The 18,548-nt window shown below is 35.8% G+C and overlaps 1 protein-coding gene across 2 annotated transcripts in view; it reads left to right on the top strand.

Annotated features, from left to right (window-relative positions):
- SLC12A2 (solute carrier family 12 member 2) overlaps positions 1 to 18,548 on the top strand; it is a 100,168-nt gene that overhangs the window by 77,827 nt on the left and 3,793 nt on the right. The window contains exons 19-25 of one of the 2 annotated variants that reach the window (XM_017663698.3): positions 6,662 to 6,741; positions 9,185 to 9,310; positions 12,113 to 12,160; positions 13,588 to 13,710; positions 15,153 to 15,264; positions 16,944 to 17,030; positions 18,140 to 18,275. In XM_017663698.3, coding sequence (XP_017519187.3) covers positions 6,662 to 6,741; positions 9,185 to 9,310; positions 12,113 to 12,160; positions 13,588 to 13,710; positions 15,153 to 15,264; positions 16,944 to 17,030; positions 18,140 to 18,275 — 712 coding nt within the window. The remainder of the gene's footprint in view (positions 1 to 6,661; positions 6,742 to 9,184; positions 9,311 to 12,112; positions 12,161 to 13,587; positions 13,711 to 15,152; positions 15,265 to 16,943; positions 17,031 to 18,139; positions 18,276 to 18,548) is intronic. The other variant, XM_037016169.2, reaches the window with a different exon arrangement.

The following is an 18,548-nucleotide window of genomic DNA, read 5'->3' as shown; positions in this document are numbered from 1 at the left end:
TGAATTCTGTTTGCTAAGATTTTATTGAGTATTTTTGCATCTACATTCATCAGGGATATTGGTCTGTAATTTTCTTTTTTGGTGGGGTCTTTTCCTGGTTTTGGTATTAGGGTGATGTTGGCTTCATAGAATGAGTTTGGGAGTATTCCCTCTTCTTCTATTTTGTGGAACACTTTAAGGAGAATGGGTATTATGTCTTCTCTGTGTGTCTGATAAAATTCCGAGGTAAATCCGTCCGGCCCCGGGGTTTTGTTCTTGGGTAGTTTTTTGATTACTGTTTCAATTTCTTTGCTTGTAATTGGTTTGTTTAACTTTTGTGTTTCTTCCTTGGTCAGTCTTGGGAGGTTGTATTTTTCTAGGAAGTTGTCCATTTCTTCTAGGTTTTCCAGCTTGTTGGCATATAGGTTTTCATAGTAGTCTTTAATAATTCTTTGTATTTGTGTGGAGTCTGTCGTGATTTTTCCATTCTCATTTCTGATTATGTTGATTTGTGTTGACTCTCTTTTTCTCTTAATAAGTTGGGCTAGAGGCTTATCTATTTTGTTTATTTTCTCAAAGAACCAGCTCTTGGTTTCGTTGATTTTTGCTATTGTTTTATTCTTCTCAATTTTGTTTATTTCTTCTCTAATCTTTATTATGTCCCTCCTTCTGCTGACTTTAGGCCTCATTTGTTCTTCTTTTTCCAGTTTTAATAGTTGTGATGTTAGACTATTCATTTGGGATTGTTCTTCCTTCTTCAAGTGTGCCTGGATTGCTATATACTTTCCTCTTAAGACTGCTTTCGCTGCATCCCACAGAAGTTTGGGCTTAGTGTTGTTGTTGTCATTTGTTTCTATATATTCCTTGATCTCTATTTTGATTTGTTCATTGATCCATTGATTATTTAGTAGCATGTTGTTAAGCCTCCATGTGTTTGTGAGCCTTTTTGTTTTCTTTGTAGAATTTATTTCTACTTTCATACCTTTGTGGTCTGAAAAATTGGTTGGTAGAATTTCAATATTGTGGAATTTACTGAGGCTCTTTTTGTGAGCTAGTATGTGGTCTATTCTGGAGAATGTTCCATGTGCACTTGAGAAGAATGTATATCCTGTTGCTTTTGGATGTAAAGTTCTATAGATGTCTATTAGGTCCATCTGTTCTAGTGTGTTGTTCAGTGCCTGTGTGTCTTTACTTATTTTCTGCCCGGTGGATCTATCCTTTGGGGTGAGTGGTGTGTTGAAGTCTCCTACAATGAATGCATTGCAGTCTATTTCCCTCTTTAGTTCTGTTAGTATTTGCTTCACATATGCTGGTGCTCCTGTATTGGGTGCATATATATTTAGAATGGTTATATCCTCTTGTTGGACTAAGCCCTTTATCATTATGTAGTGGCCTTCTTTATCTCTTGTTACTTTCTTTGTTTTGAAGTCTATTTTGTCTGATATTAGTACTGCAACCCCTGCTTTCTTCTCACTGTTGTTTGCCTGAAATATGTTTTTCCATCCCTTGACTTTTAGTCTATGCTTATCTTTGGGTTTAAGGTGAGTTTCTTGTAAGCAGCATATAGATGGGTCTTGCTTTTTTATCCATTCTATTACTCTATGTCTTTTGTTTGGTGCATTAAGTCCATTTACATTTAGGGTGACTATTGAAAGATATGTACTTATTGCCATTGCAGGCTTTAGATTCGTGGTTACCAAAGGTTCAAGGTTAGCTTCTTTAGTATCTTACTGCCTAACTTAGCTCGCTTATTGAGCTGTTATATACACTGTCTGGAGAGTCTTTTCTTCTCTCCCTTCTTATTCCTCCTCCTCCATTCTTCATATGTTGTGTGTTTTGTTCTGTGCTCTTTTTAGGGGTGCTCCCATCTAGAGCAGTCCCTGTAGGATGCCCTGTAGAGGTGGTTTGTGGGAAGCAAATTCCCTCAGCTTTTGCTTGTCTGGGAATTGTTTGATCCCACCGTCATATTTAAATGATAGTCGTGCTGGATACAGTATCCTTGGTTCAAGGCCCTTCTGTTTCATTGCATTAAGTATATCATGCCATTCTCTTCTGGCCTGTAGGGTTTCTGTTGAGAAGTCTGATGTTAGCCTGATTGGTTTTCCTTTATAGGTGACCTTTTTCTCTCTAGCTGCCTTTAAAACTCTTTCCTTGTCCTTGATCCTTGCCATTTTAATTATTATGTGTCTTGGTGTTGTCCTCCTTGGATCCTTTCTGTTGGGGGTTCTGCATAATTCCATGGTCTGTTCGATTATTTCCTCCCCCAGTTTGGGGAAGTTTTCAGCAATTATTTCTTCAAAGACACTATCTATCCCTTTTCCTCTTTCTTCCTCTTCTGGTATCCCTATAATACGAATGTTTTTCCTTTTGTATTGGTCACATATTTCTCTTAGTGTTGTTTCATTCCTGGAGATCCTTTTATCTCTCTCTATGTCAGCTTCTATACGTTCCTATTCTCTGGCTTCTATTCCTTCAATGGCCTCTTGCATCTTATCCATTCTGCTTATAAATCCTTCCAGGGATTGTTTCACTTCTGTGATCTCTTTCCTGACATCTGTGATCTCCTTCCGGACTTCATCCCACTGCTCTTGCATTTTTCTCTGCATCTCATCCCATTGCTCTTGCATTTTTTTCTGCATCTCTGTCAGCATGTTCATGATTTTTATTTTGAATTCTTTTTCAGGAAGACTAGTTAGGTCTGTCTCCTTCTCAGGTGTTGTCTCTGTGATCTTTGTCTGCCTGTAGTTTTGCCTTTTCATGGTGATAGAGATAGTTTGCAGAGCTGGTACAAGTGACCGCTGGAAGAGCTTCCCTTCTTGTTGGTTTGTAGCCTTTTCCTGGGAGAATAGCGACCTCTAGTGGCTTGTGCTGGGCAGCTGTGCGCAGACAGGGCTTCTGCTTCCTGCCCAGTTGCTTTGGGGTTTATCTCCGCTGTTGCTGTGGGCTTGGCCTGGCTGGGGCTGTTCCTCCAAAATGGTGGAGCCCCGTTGGAGGGGGAGCAGCCAGGAGACTATTTATCTCCGTAAGGGGCCTCTCTGCTCCCTGCTGCCCAGGGGGTTAGAATGCCCAGAGATCCCCAGATTCCCTGCTTCTGGTCTAAGTGACCTGTCCTGCCCCTTTAAGATTTCCAAAAAGCACTCTCCAAACCAAAACAACAGCAGCAACAATGAGAGAGGGAACAGAAACAAAGAGAAAAAAAAAAGGAAAAAAAAGGAAAAAACAAGCGATTTTTTTTTTTTTTTTTTTTTTGTCCTCAGGTGCCGGTCCCAGGCACCCGCTCACTGGTCCTGCTGCCCTGTCTCCCTAGCACCAGGGTCCCTGTCCTTTCAAGGCTTCCAAAAAGCACCCACCCACCGGTCCCGCAGGGAAGGAACGCTCAATATTCTTTGTCCTCAGGCACTGGTCCCACGCACCCGCTCACCAGTCCCGCCGCCCTGCCTCCCTAGCACCGGGGTCCCTGTCCCTTCAAGGCTTCCAAAAAGCACTCGGCAAAAAGAGAGAAAAAAAAGGGGAAAAACGCGCGATTTCTTCCGTCCTCAGGTGCTGGTCTCAGGCACCCACCCACCGGTCCCACAGGGAAAAATGCAGGATATTCTTTGTCCTCAGGTGCCGGTCCCAGGCACCCGCTCACCAGTCCCGCCGCCCTGCCTCCCTAGCACCGGGGTCCCTGTCCCTTTTAGGCTTCCAAAAAGCACTCGCAGAAAAGAGAGAAAAAAAAAAGGGGAAAAACGCGCGACCTCCTCCGTCCTCAGGCACCGGTCTCAGGCACCCGCCCCCAGGTCTCGCAGGGAGAAACGCGTGATATTCTTTGTCCTCCGGCGCCGTTCCCAGGCACCTCCTCACCGGTCCCGCCACCCTGCCTCCCCAGCAACGGGGGCCCGTCCCTCTAAGGCTTCCAAAAAGCGCTCGCCAAAAAAAAAAAAAAAAAAAAAAACCGCTCCGGTTTCTCTCCACCCGCCGGGAGCCGGGGGGAGGGGCGCTCGGGTCTCGCCGGGCTGGGGCTTGTATCTTACCCCCTTCACAAGGCGCTGGGTTCTTGCAGGTGTGGATGTGGTCTGGATGTTGTCCTGTGTCCTGTGGTCTCTATTTTAGGAAGATTTTTCTTTGTTATATTTTCATAGCTCTATGTGTTTTTGGGAGGAGATTTCCACTGCTCTACTCACGCCGCCATCTTGGCTCCGCCTCGGTTAGTGGGTTCTTTTTATTCTTTTGTTACTTTGTCTTTTTGATTTTGCTCTGTTCATTTAATTATTGGTTTTTATGTATGTATCTTTTTACCACAAATGTTTTTTGGAACTAAGTGAGTTATTTAATAAGAGTAAAACTTCTTTTTATTCTGCCAGATTTTTTTCTAAGCCTTGACAAATACTTCCTTTTTCTAGTATTCTGGGATTTGCTTAACAAGTCTCTATCTGGTTCACACTATTTAATAGAGGATAAATACTCCCATTCACTATACCATACTCAGTTGAAGAATAGTCTTTTTCTTGCCTAATCTACTGATGAAATAGAACTGTTCACTCCTCCTCATAAAGTATTTCTTCATAAATAAATGTGCTTTTTTTATTCAAGAAATTACCCTTGACAAAGTAACTCTAAGACCAGATTCAAATTGTATTTCTCTGAATTTTGGTGTGATTACCCTTAACTCACTACTTATTTCCTCTACTGGAACTCCTGTCATACCTGTATTATTTGCCTATGTCACAGATGAGTTTTGTTATCATGGCTTCCTTGAAACATCTTTGAAGAAGTAACCAGATCTCATACTTTACTTTTTAAAACAACCTCTCTCTGCTGATAGTATAGGATAATCTTTAAAACAATCTCTTTCTACTGATAGTATACAATGAATAAGATTCCGAAGTAATTGTGAAATCCTTTTAGTAATTTAAAGCTCTGCTGGTTTGTCATATATTGTGACTGCTCTTTGGCTCTAAGTTTATATAACTTTTTAGGAAACAGGATTTCATCCTACCTTTCTAATTCTGTTCTCTGTACCTTGTATATAGGGTGATGAGGGAGGTGTGGGAAAAGATTAAATCATGTAGGACATGAGCCATGGACTACAGTTTTTCTCTCTCGGGATGAAAGACCAGTGAGATAGAGTATTATCCTAGGAAACAGAAAAGTGACATTTTTGCTTCCTTATTAGCTACAGTTGCTCATAATAGGGGCAGTAAAAGAAAGGAGTTCTTTGACTCTGACCTGGTGGACACTGAAGTGAATGTTTGCTCTGACAGTCCAGTACTGCCCTAAGTGTTGTACATTAGCAGCCATTGGAAGACAGGTAACAGAGCTCCCTGCTTTTCAGACCCCGAGGAATTGGTGGCAGCCTGAAAGCAGTGATACTGCTTATCCTTCTGTCTGTGACCCTTAGGTTTTAGTTGTGATTCTAAATTCTTTGAGCAGTTGAGGTACACTGTACTATGTTTTTTATTAACAGTGTGAAGGATCTGAAACCACAAATCAATTTCTGTATCTTACAGAAATTACACAGCTTTATAGAAATTCCTAGGTTTATAGCAAAAACATTAAGCTATTTTAATCCAAAGTAAACTCAGGGATTTTGATTCAGTTGATTTATTAGCTTTTTTAAAGTACTTGTAGTTGTTTCTTCTCATGTTAACTACGTCTTTCAAGATACAACTGAGGAAGGTTAACATATCTTCTAATTTCTTCAGTGAATCTCTTTTGACCTTAAATTATCATAGGAATCAGGCCAATATGATTTAACAAAACAAAACAGTAACAAAAGACCTTTTACAATGGCATATTATACCCTAAACATGTTCTTCTAATTAGTAGGAACAAAAATTTGATCATTTTATTAGATTTTAGCCTTTTTGTTACATATAGCTATAGATTAATATATCACTTTTGTATGTATATAGTGAATATTGGTCACTTTATAATTAAAATTAATAATTAAAGACAAAAGCTAAGTTGGTTCCCATTCTGGAGAAAAACCTGAAGTTTTGGAATTAGAAATTCTTTCAGAAGATTTGAGAACTTTGGTCTGTGTGATTTATGGTCTTAATGAAGTTTCTAGAATTTAAGTCTGGTCAGAGTTTTCTTTGAGGTTTTAATGTACTTTGTGTGTCTATATGATGTTCCCATTTGTGTTTAAAAAAAATTAAAAGGGCATATGAATACCTTCCTGCAAATGCATATAAAGCCTTTGGACTACTTTTTAAAATAGTTTTGTAAAAAATTTTAAATTACTTAAAAATATTCTTTTCTCCTTTCAGAGATGATGCCATCACACTCTACAACCTGCTTTCATTCTCAGTAGAATTTATTTTCTTTGTCTTAATGTATTCCTCTTAGCTTTAATGGTATAAGCCTAAATTAAATGTGATGGGATTACTCCAAGTTGTTTTTCCATAATTTTAGTTTGTTTCTAATAGGATAAAAATATAGTTACTACTTTAAATAGCTGCTGTAAGTAGAATATCAAGACTGTGAGGATCTACACTCAAGTAGTTTTTAAGAATATTACAGAAAAAGGGAAATGGAATGGTATAGGATTTGAAATTAATATTATATGGTAATTTTTAAAGCATATTTTGAAAGAGGTGTTTAAAGCTGATATTAATCTTAGCGATCCTCTATTCTTGCCTTTGTTTTGCAGAAGAGGACACTGAAAAAAATTTTTGTGAATTTTTTTTTTCTATTATAGTGATGCCTTTGACATACAATATGGAGTAGTGGTTATCCGCCTGAAAGAGGGTCTGGATATATCTCATCTTCAAGGACAAGGTAAATCTGGTTTGAAATAAGATTTTTTATTTTTAAAGTTTACTTTTAAAATCTCCCTTGTGCTACATAGCTCTCTTTAGACCCCTGACACCATATTCTTTTTCTGTCCCCTGTCGTTAATTCCTGACACCCACTAATCTCTTCTCCAACTGTAAATTTTTAAAGCATTATACATAAAAAATTATGTATAATTATTGTAAATTATTTAATAATTTTAATATTTACTGTCTGTTCTGTGGCATGTACTAGTTGTATGGCATCTTAAGGTCAGATCTGTTTGGCTTTATTGAAGTCTTGTTTTCTCTTTGTACCAACTTTGATGATGGTTTACTGATTACTAATGGGGAGAATAAAATTCCATCCAAATCATGAGTTCAAGAGAAATAAACATTAGTTATGATTGTAGTTTGGCCAAATTTGTAAAAACACATGATAAATAGCCCAAAGGAAAAATTACTATGACTACCAAATGGTTAGATATTTTCATGTTTATGAAAATCATGCTTTGTACATAGAGGTATATTAATAATGAAAAACTAAGCTTTGTGATACCATTTACTCTGTCATCAGAAAAGACCCTATAAATCACATCCTTTAACTTTTTCATTTTGACATAATTACAGATTCACAGGAAGTTGCAAAAAATAGTACAAAGAGTTCCTGTATATCCTTCATCCAATTTCCCCCAGGGGTAACATCTTATGTATCTATAGTCCTTTATCAAAACCAGGATGCTTTATTCATATTTTACCAGTTTCACATACACTTGTGTTTGCGTTTGCACATGTGTAGTTCTATGCCATTTATCACATATGTTTATTCATGTAACCAGCATCACAGTCAAGACACAGAAATGTTTGTTCCATCATCACAAAAATCGCCCTTGTGCTACATAGCCCTCTTTACAGACCCCTGACCCCCATATTCTTTTTCTGTCCCCTGTCATTAACCCCTGACACCCACTAATCTCTTCTCCAACTGTGAATTTTTAAAGCATTAAAAAAGTTTTTTTCAAGAGAGGCTTAAAACCTAATTAAGGTATACCTACTGCTTTTTCCAACTTTATTAAAACTATGGAAAATTCCATACCCTCTATTGATTTCCAGGTAGTTTAACAAATATTAAAAGCTTAAGAAAATTTGCATGCCTAATATTTTACCCTTATTAATTAATTAACTAAATCATCAAAATTAGCTAAGCCTAAACAGTTGAGGGGCATGTAATGCACTTTTGTCATCTCTGTATGTAGTTAAACTATTGTAACCTTCCCGTTCCCCCCACCATCTTAAGGGTGTTGTGCAGTTTTGAAAGGAATGCTTCGAGGTCTTTATCCATGTAACACAAGAATATGGCTTGCTGAAAGTGCATTTTCTTACCCTGGAGTAGGTCTTACAAAATACATTTCATTTCTCCCTTGCTGTAACATTGATTGAGGTTTAAAATACCTGTTAACTATGCATAATTATTATGAGTTGTGTTTCCTTTCACTACCCAAAATATCACAGTTTCATTAATAAATTATATATATATTAATAAATTATATATGAGATTTGAATGTGATTGGAGCTTTAAGAAAATATTTTCATGTGTTTATAATCATGAAAACTGTTTTGAAAGCCATGTTACTCCACCTTAGGGTTTGGAGACAGGAGTTTGGTGTAGCACAGAGATCACAAGCACAGGCTTTGGAGTCAAATCCACTTTAAAAATCCTACTTTCCTTCTTAGTAATTTGTAGGCTGGGCACTCTGCTGACTTCCAAGGCTCAGTTTCCTCATCTGTAAAACATGATCACTTAGGGCTGTCATGAAGATTAAAAAGGAGGCGTGGACTGTGAAGCTCTTAGCATACAGAGCTGGCACTCAGGCTTACATAGTTTCTATTACTACTTCTCATAATATACACAAATAAGGGATTAGGATTATGAATAGAGTACCAATTTCATATTATGTTTCTCTTTGTGATAAATGTCTTTGTAGTGGAACTAACTCCTTCCCAAAAGTCAAGAGGTGAAGAAAGTGCTTTAAAAATTAAGAAATGGTACTTTAACCATGAGTTTAGGAAAGTACTGACCCCTAGTTTTGGCTCTGCTGCCATGAGTATAATTTTTCAGTGTTGTCTGTCATCTTACATGTGTTACGAACATCTGTCACACTTTACATGTATAAATGAGAGTAGAGTCAATTCACATTTTATACATCATTCTTCCGTCTGCAGGGTTCTTGGGTTCCGTGAATCTCCCTCATGGCTGATTCTCCAGCACTTAGTTCAGATCTCTGATGCTTAGTGGTAGCTCAGAATATTTGAGTGAATTGTCAGTTCAGATGATCACATTTGTTTATATAAGAAATCACTTATAAACTTACAATTTCATAGTAAACTTTGCTTAAAGGTGTCATTTAATTATTATACTTAGATAATATTTGTTACTTTCATGTCTCTAGAAGAATTACTGTCATCACAAGAAAAATCTCCTGGTGTCAAGGATGTGGTACTAAGTATGGAGTATAGTAAAAAATCGGATTTAGATACTTCCAAACCATCTGGTGAAAAAAGCATTACACATAAAGGTAATTTTTATTTAAACCAGAAATTTCATTAATGATCATGTTTTAATTTTTGGAGAAATGGTGTTTATTACATAATAAGTCTTATAAAGTGACCTGTTCTCAAACTTGTATTGTTCTTTTCTAGTTGCTTAGGTAAAATTCATGTCTTTCAAAACTGGCTACAAAATGACTAGATCTCAGAACAGAAACCATGCCAGTTGATTATATACTAGTATACTCTTATATGTTATTATTTATACTTGTTTTAAGTATAACATGTTAATTTGAAGCATTGGTGAAATCTTGGAAAGAAACATGGTAATTTTAGAGTAATGTAATATAGCATATGATAACATTGAATGGAATGAAGTTTATAAAATTAATTTACCTAGTTTTTTTATAACTCAGTACTTAAATACCACAGGTTTTTGTTATGTACTGAAATATTCAGAATGTTTTTATGTCTATTGCAGCTAGAGTGGTTCAGATTAAATAGTGTAGTAGAAAAATCAAGTATAATTTTATTCCTCAATTTAGCCTCTGTGAACAAACAACCTATATGTATTTGCTTGCTGAACTATTTGTCCATAATTACAGACATAATACCCTGGGTGGCTCTTATGGTTTAAGCCACAGAAAGATTTCCAGATCTCACAAAGCTTGCAGTTAATTCCATCTATAAACCTGTGCGTCATGTTTATGAGAAGGAACGAGGGATGACTTCCAAATCTTACTCTCCCACCCTCACTCTCCTACCTCTGTTCATTCTAGTATCTCCCTCTGCCCTATTTCTGGTGACACGCAACAAGAAAAAAATCTGCACTGTAAATCATCAAACCATATCATACTTTTTTGATTCCTGTAAAATAATTATCATTCTTTTTCTGAAATTGATAACCTCAGACAGATCCTGTCTCTCTGAAATTGATCACTTCTAGATTATTTAGAAGCATCGATGTTGTTTCTGACATCTTTCCTCTTACCTTGTTTGAGTAGAGTTGTAGTAGAGAACCATTTTTCCTTTCAGTTCTTTTGTGCTGGCTTGATTATAATTCTTTTCTGTTTCATGTCAAAATTATAAAATTGATTATGATAATGTTCTTATGTTCCTGCATTTATTTTAGTTTATAATATACATTCCTTCATTTCCTGCCTTTTTTTTTCTTTGTCCTTTTCTCTTTCCTAAAACAGATCCTTTCTTTACAGAATCTACTAGTAATTCATCAGTAAGACTGTGATGTTAAAGGAAGAAGTAATATTTATCAGGCATCTACTCCGTGCCTCCCACCTTGTAGTAGATGTTATCCATACACTAGCTCATGTCATTATTTTTATAATAGAGGAGGGAACTGGGTCAGTATATTTCTACTCATCTTTTTATTATAAAGATGTAAATGCCTTTAACTTACTTAAATCATTTTTAAGAATCAGGATTTCCTTGACATTTTCTGAGCTCTTTAAAATAAATACACGGTGTCCATAGTTATATCCATAAATGCTTTTGATTATCATCAAAGGCAGATACTATCAAATATCTGCTTTATAAGAAAAATATTTAATACTATAAAATTAAATGTAATAATTGGAATGTTTCTTGTTCCATAACAGGCATACGAAATTAGTGTTCAGAAGCAGCATCAATTATATTTTGCATTTATTTACTGTTGACTCAATTTAGTCTCTGCTAATTTCAAAATTAGCATGAAAACTATAGGAAAGTTTATAACCTTAAGAAATCTTTAGAATTATAAACATTCTGATGTAGTATTTATACAGTCATAGATATTTGGTATGTCTGTCTTGGTCATTGAGGGATACAGTATGCAAGGGGATAAAGCAGACCACCCTTTGAAATCTTATTTTGTTCTTGGCACTGACTGATAAGTGCATTATGATGTAACAACCTTAAGAGGTAGGTATTGTTCACCTTTTTTACAAGTGAAAGTAACTAGCTCAGGCTCACACAACCAGAGAAAGGAGTAGAGGTGTATACTATTGGAATCCTGGGAGTCTGACTCAAGGGCCCACTGCAGTCTACCCTTCCCTGTCCAAATTGAGAGTTTGATATGCCTTAAACAAATAATACTTATATTAAGAAAAAAAAAATTGAGATTTCTTATACATAACAGAAAAAGTGTTAACCCCAGGAAACTATGTATAGCTATTTAAATATAAATGGACCAATATATGCATATATTCATTCATATACACGTACCTCTCTCTCTCTCTATATATATATATATATATATTTATTTATTTATATTTATATTTATTTGAAAAAAATCACAGCTGTATAACCTGGCATTTTATGTAAACCAAAAGACTGTCTCTAATCCAGTTCCTTAATATTTCAAGTGATGATTAATTTTTACAAATAGTAAATATCCATTGTTTCTAAAATTACTTTTCAATTAGTTGCACAGTAATGCAGTGGTATGTTTAAGTTTTGTAAGTTATCTGCAGCATCAGTGTTTTAATGTCATATTGCTACTTTATAAACTATAGGTTGATAACACCTTTTCAACTGATGTCACGTATGAAAATTTAAAAGCTTAAAAATTCTGCTTAAGTTTTTGCCATTTTTACAGGAATAATATTTAGGGGTGAGTGTTAATCAGTGATCCTGTTGGAAGGGTCTCAAATAGGTTTGCCTCTTAAAATCCTGAACACTCAATGTAGAAGATACCTATCTTCAGTCTTATTTTTCACCGACTGTTCCTTCATACTATGTTTTGTTTATAAATGTGGTCAATTTACATTTTCATTATTTTATTAATATAAAGGCAATTAACTCATATTTTGTGTTTTTTAAACATAATCTAGATGAGGAAGAGGATGGCAAGACTCCAACTCAACCACTGTTGAAAAAAGGCAGGCCATTTTTCATCATTTTGTTTTAATCCCTTTTTTCATACTGTTAACTCTTTAACTCCAATCTTCTTATTTTCTTTTTTTTAACCTTAGTTCTTATTTCCATGGTGAGGTGATGTTACAGTTATTTATTAAATGCAGATTAGAAAAATTATCATTAGCCCAACCAAAGAGTTAAATCATCCCAGGAAAAGGTGATTATATCAAAGACAGATTCTTTTAAATCATCATAGCATTTCTGAAATACTCAAACCCTGAAAGTTGATATTAATTTTTTAATTTAAACTGCATGGTTTAGATGATATATAGAGACACTGAAGTAGGTTTCTTTACAGTGTCACTTGCATTCTTTACCATCAGTTGTACCTAGCCAAGTCCTTCATTTTGATACTAATGTATTTTTAATTTCAAAAATTGCAATATTTCTCACAGTCCTGCTGCGTTTGGGAGATACACAGTCATGTCAACGTACATGAATTTTATGAGAAGGAGATAGAGGTGAGAGTTTCGGAGCAGTGTGGTTTGGTAGCCATATTATTTCATCATGAAAAGTCATTTGTCATGTTTTGTACATCATGGCAGCATGAAAAGTGAATGATAGGCTTTCTGAAAAAGTGATCAGATTTCCTCCTGTGGATTTCTGCTTTTAAAAGTTTGGTCTTGAAATTTCATAATAGCTATTTGCTTGCTCACAGAGCCAATGCTGATTTTTTTTTTTATTCCTGGGAATATAAATGGGAACGCCCTTGGTACATGATTCTTTTCCCCTGCAGCAGATGGTTGTCCTTCCAAGGAGTTCCCACTATCTTTCTGTGGTTCAAAGAAAGATGTGTTTACATGGCTTCAGAATTGGGTGACACGTTTTGAGGGGTTAAAAGTTTAGGTTAAAGATGAGGGAATTTTTCCTTAGACTAATGGGTTTCACAGTGGTAGTTGTAAGATTGTATTCATATGTCTTCCACTCCCGTGTGTCTTTTATATCACAGATAACAGCATTTTATGTAAAAAATATTTTTGTACTGTAAACAAACAAGAAATTTTAAGGAAACAAGATTACAAAGGAAATATGTTCATGGAAAAGACATAAATTTAATTTGTCCAGTTAGTCCTAAACAGCTTTTCAAGAATCAAAGTCGAACAGTTATAATTTTGATTAAATTTATGATTCTCTTTCATTCAGAATGTTTAAGAATACTAGAAATTAGGCAAGATAATTTGGATGAGTTCAACTGTTGTGAAGATATATTTATTTGTAACCATTTAAAAAATGCTTGAACTCTAAATGACTGAAAGCTTATTGATGGATGCCATATTCAATTATCTGCCTTAAAAACATTTGAATACACAAGTTAGGAAACTATAGGAATTCAGCAAAAGGGTCTTTAATATATATCTCTCTTACATCTTATTTTTCTTTCATCCTTTAGAACTCAAAGGCCCTGCTGCACCTCTAAATGTAGCTGACCAGAAGCTCCTTGAAGCCAGCACACAGTTTCAAAAAAAACAAGGAAAGAGTACTATTGATGTTTGGTGGCTTTTTGATGATGGAGGTATGGTTGTTAATATATTTTTTGACAACTTTAAGTATACTGAAATTGGGGGGATAGTATTGAGAAATGGTTTGTGCTTTTCACCCATGCATCCCTTCAGGGGTGTCCTTAGTTGGCCTATCTCTTCACTGTCCTGCAGTTTCAAAGTCGCACAGTCCTTCCAGAAGCTTCATGAACTTAACGTTTTTTTCCCCATTATTTCAGACTTTTTTGTAGAATGTCCCTTATTTCGGAGCCAGTTGATGTTTCATCATATTTAGTCTCAAATGATATATTTCTGGTGGAAATAGCCCTGAAGTGACGCTGTGCTCTTCTGTCAGCGTCAGCTTGGGTGGCACGTGACGGTGATTGATTGGTCTCATCACTGCTGAAATTAGCTTTGACCATTGCATGAAGTGCTTTTCACCAGGTTTATACACTGAAAAGTTCCTGTTTACCCCTTTAATAATTACAGCTATTTGGGGGATGGGGAAATCCTTTGAGACTAGGTAAATATAAAATTGCTGCTGTAACTTTGATCACCATCTTTGGCATTCACTGGTGTTTCTGCCTGAATTTGTTGTTGTTTGTGGTCCCCAAATGATGGTTTTCCAGTCCCATAATCTCTTCCTCATTAATTCATTGGCATTTTACTATAAGGAAGAGCTTTCTCTTTATTTCAATCTGTGTAGACTGATAGATTCCTATTTTATTCAGTAGGACATGATATGTCATTTTCATTATTTGTTTTGATGTTCATACTGCCCTAGGTTTGGCCAGCAGGATCCTCGGTACTTCTAAGACTGACTTCTGTATCATTTGTCATGTTCCAGTCATTCTTTATTTTCCGATACATTAAGACATTCAGGCTCAGTTTTGTACTTACACCAGCCATTGAATCACTCTTTATCTGAGGAGCCCGGATTCCTTTCTGTGGAGAATGTTGTCCAGAAACAAAGATCAGGGCATTAGATACGCTCATTGCTTCCAGGGCCTCCCTGTTCCCCGGCCTTCTCGGTGGGCCCATCTAGGAAACGCAAATTTTCTTTTTTGGTATGTGTATTTGTATATGCAGGTATACATTGAAAACCAGTATCAGTCCCGAGCTGCAGCGTTCCGCCCAGCTTCTTCCTTCTTATATTTCTCCTTTCAGTGAGAAGCCTGGCTCCCGCTGGCTGCAGTGAATATTCTCATGTCCTCAGTCCCCTTGTATGTGGCTCATCTGACTCCGCCAGCAACTAGCCTGCTTCCCTGCCCTCCTCGCATGAGCCCTGACTCCTCTGGGCCTCCCTCTGTGGGCAGCCTGCCTGATGGCTTTTTGACTGAGTTACTGAGGAAGGGCAGAAAGAAAAATTTTAAGATTGAGCTGTAGTAAACATGTTTCTAGAGACTAAATTGAATTAAAAGTTTCTTAATTGAGAAATGAGCATTTAGTAAATGATTTGTTTTATTTTATGATTCAGGTTTGACCTTATTGATACCGTATCTTCTGACTACAAAGAAAAAGTGGAAAGACTCTAAGATCAGAGTATTCATTGGTGGAAAAATAAACAGAATAGACCATGACCGGAGAGCGTAAGTCTGTTGTAAATTGAGGGGCCTTTGTCTAGTAGTATACTTCATTATTGCAGTGTAGATTTGATAAAAATTAGACAATCCAGAAAATGTCAGTCATCTGGCTCTACTCTATACTGAAGCTGAAAATTCTAGTAAAATAAAACCTCATTCTCTTCGATTTCATTGTCTTGTTTAAGTTGTAGTCTTACTGAAGTAATATTTTTAAATATATTGACATTTTAGAAAGTTTATTAAATACTTGGGACATTAAAGTATTATGTAGCTTTTTTTTTAATCAGAAGAAAGTGCACAAAGGTTCCGTCTTCATATATGGGATACATTTTATAAACATCAAGACCACAGAGGTGCAGACACCGTTGTCATTCTCTCTGTCTGTAGTGTTGTAATTTGAATTCTGGTTTCAGTGCTTCTCTAAGTACCCTGTGTCTTTTCTCTGCCCTTCTCAGTATATGTGGTACCACTTTGCTCCCAGTTTCATGTTCAGAAAGAAGAGTTTTGATCATATGGTTCCTCTGCCCCAAATACTTTTAATTTCTTCTCTGTATTCTCTCTGTTCTTACCGCCTGTTTCGCCCAAATGCCTTGTATTCAGTTAACATTTCTGCACCTGCCTGGAACATGCATGTGGTTTTAGACTTTTACTCCTTCGCCTTCTTTGGTCTCCTTATTATAAATAGCTTCTCACTTGCCTCCCTTCTCTGCCTCCATTCTTTAAGGCCCAGGACTGTTGTTACTTTTTCACAGCACCTTACCTAATAGTTTTTTACCCTTTTCCCCTCAACTAGTTGTTACATTTCCTTCCTGAATCAGAATCACTTGATAACAAGTCATCACATTATGGGACTTGATACTCATTTTTTTATCTTAGATTTTAGTTTTGTGGGTCCTGTAACACATAGCAGCCACTTAGTAGATTTACACCAGAATTCAACTGGGTGTTTATTCATTATGCAAGAAATACTAGTAATAATTTAAAAGTTAAACCTGTAGCTAATCTGTTTCCTAATATCTTAATTTAGAAAATTAATTTTATTAAAAATCCTGTTTTGTTCATTGCTTTCCCTGTATGTATGTTTCCACCTTTCTGTTGTTGCCACCAAGGTTTCATTGCCAACTATGCCTCCAAAAAGCTACTTATTTACTGAGAAATCAGAGGCTTGTTGGAACAACCTTTCTATGCCTGTCCCAGTTCCAAAAAAAAAAAATGCCATGAACTTAATCTGCTGTCAGTTATAGCTTCAGTTCAGCCCAAGAAGTCATATTTGGGCTTAGAGGTTTGTATTATTCATGGATGGAAGATTAATCCAAAAATAATTAAATAACTTCATTACTTTTTACTGAAATCCATATACTTACCAATATAGTTGGACTAAATTAACTTTTAAAAAACTAGTTGCCATTCAAATTTCATTATTAATGTCTTGCTCTGTCCATTCATTATTGGTACTAGAGGAGAGTCAGAAAAAGTAAAAGAATGTAACAGAAGTCTGTACTTAGGGAGTTTAGATGTCTACTCTGTGAATATAAAGGATGAATTAATTCAAATGGACTTTATGTAGCACCTGATAGACTTTCCATATAAATCTTGGTTTTCAGATATGCAGATTCAGCCCTGAGTAGAATAAAAATACTTATATAAGCCTTCATGTATGTCAAAGCTATTCATTTTTGTTCTAGGATGGCTACTTTGCTTAGCAAGTTTCGGATAGACTTCTCTGATATCATGGTCCTAGGAGATATTAATACTAAACCAAAGAAAGAAAAGTAAGTTATTGGATAAATTACATTGTACAAATTTTTGATCCTTTTATGGATGACCTACTCAGACACTCCAGCAGCAATTCCAGATCATTCAGCTTAAACTTAGTACCTGGAGGTTTTACCAATAATGAGTTACATGGGAAGTTCACTTTTTTAAGTCTAGTGCTGATATTTGGCATGCTTATAAAAAATATCAAAGTAAGTCTAAAGGGCTTTCAATATTCAGAGAAGAATTCAATTACTGCTTTAAAAGTAATTTCTGAAAATCACTGATGCCACAGAAACTCTATATGGTTCTTTAAATTTCCATTCTTCATTCCCACATTCATTACTACCACTCAGTGAAAATTACTTTTCACTATTTTATTTTAGTAATAAAATAGGAGAATCTAAGAGTTTGCCTCTTGTAGTTGCATTCAGAATTCTCAAAAGTCAAAGAAAAGTAGACTCATGGAATATTCTACCTGAAAAGGGTATATAGACATTGTTATAATTGTATGTGTATTTATATTACCAGATACAATTTTAATTCTTCTAGGGTAAATGTTGACTAAATGATGAACATTATAATTGTCCTGAACATTAATAATGTATCTTTTTTGGATCTGGAGATTAATTCTGCATCTCCTGAATTAATCTGGAATTGCCGCAGGAGTGTTTAGTATGTGCCTTTTCCTCCCTTCAAAATATTCTAGTACGTTTACTTATACTACTTTTATTCTGTGGTACTTGAACTGGGAAAGCCTTTAAGTGCTTTGAGTAAAGAAGTTAACTCACTTTGAATTATTGCCCCAAAGGTTCATTTTGGCTACTGTGATGAAGATTTATTCAGGTCGAAGGGATGGGCATAGGATCACGGCTAGATACAGAGAGATCAGTGTTAGCAGTTAAAATTGCAATCTGCTACTGTAACACTGTTCTAAGTGTATATTCAATTTGAGAAACTGGTGATTGCTCTTCTAAATACATTGCCAATGTGATTGCTGTAGTTATGGTATTGAGGGGAATACAGTAGATGGAAAACTCTTAACTTTCAAGGTCTAATTTAGTGTTTAAGACCTTACTGTTAAGCCATCCAAAATAAGGTTGTTGGTATTCTGTCTTTTTTCAAGTATTGCAGTTTTTGATGAAATGATTGAGCCGTACAGACTTCACGAAGATGATAAAGAACAAGATGTTGCAGATAAAATGAAAGAAGACGAACCATGGCGAATAACAGATAATGAGCTTGAACTTTATAAGACCAAGGTATTCTTCCCCTTCTGCTTCCTGTGCATTAACATTCCTTGTCACTTTTTAACTGAAGACATAAGTAAGTATCAAGAATGGCACTTTGTTATGGAGGAATCAGTTGTGTAAATTAAAACTCCTTTAGTTGGATTTTTATGTAGACAGTGTTAAGCATTAATTGTTTTAAATTAGGAAACAGATACTTTAATTACACCAAAATTATTTTGTTTTCTTTTTTGTCTACTTACAGTTTTATCAACTGTGCTAGATTCCAGTTTTCAAATGGTCTAG

Source organism: Manis javanica, chromosome 14 (genome assembly GCF_040802235.1).
Source record: "Manis javanica isolate MJ-LG chromosome 14, MJ_LKY, whole genome shotgun sequence".
NCBI lineage: Eukaryota > Metazoa > Chordata > Mammalia > Pholidota > Manidae > Manis > Manis javanica.
This window is presented reverse-complemented; position numbering and strand designations above follow the sequence as displayed.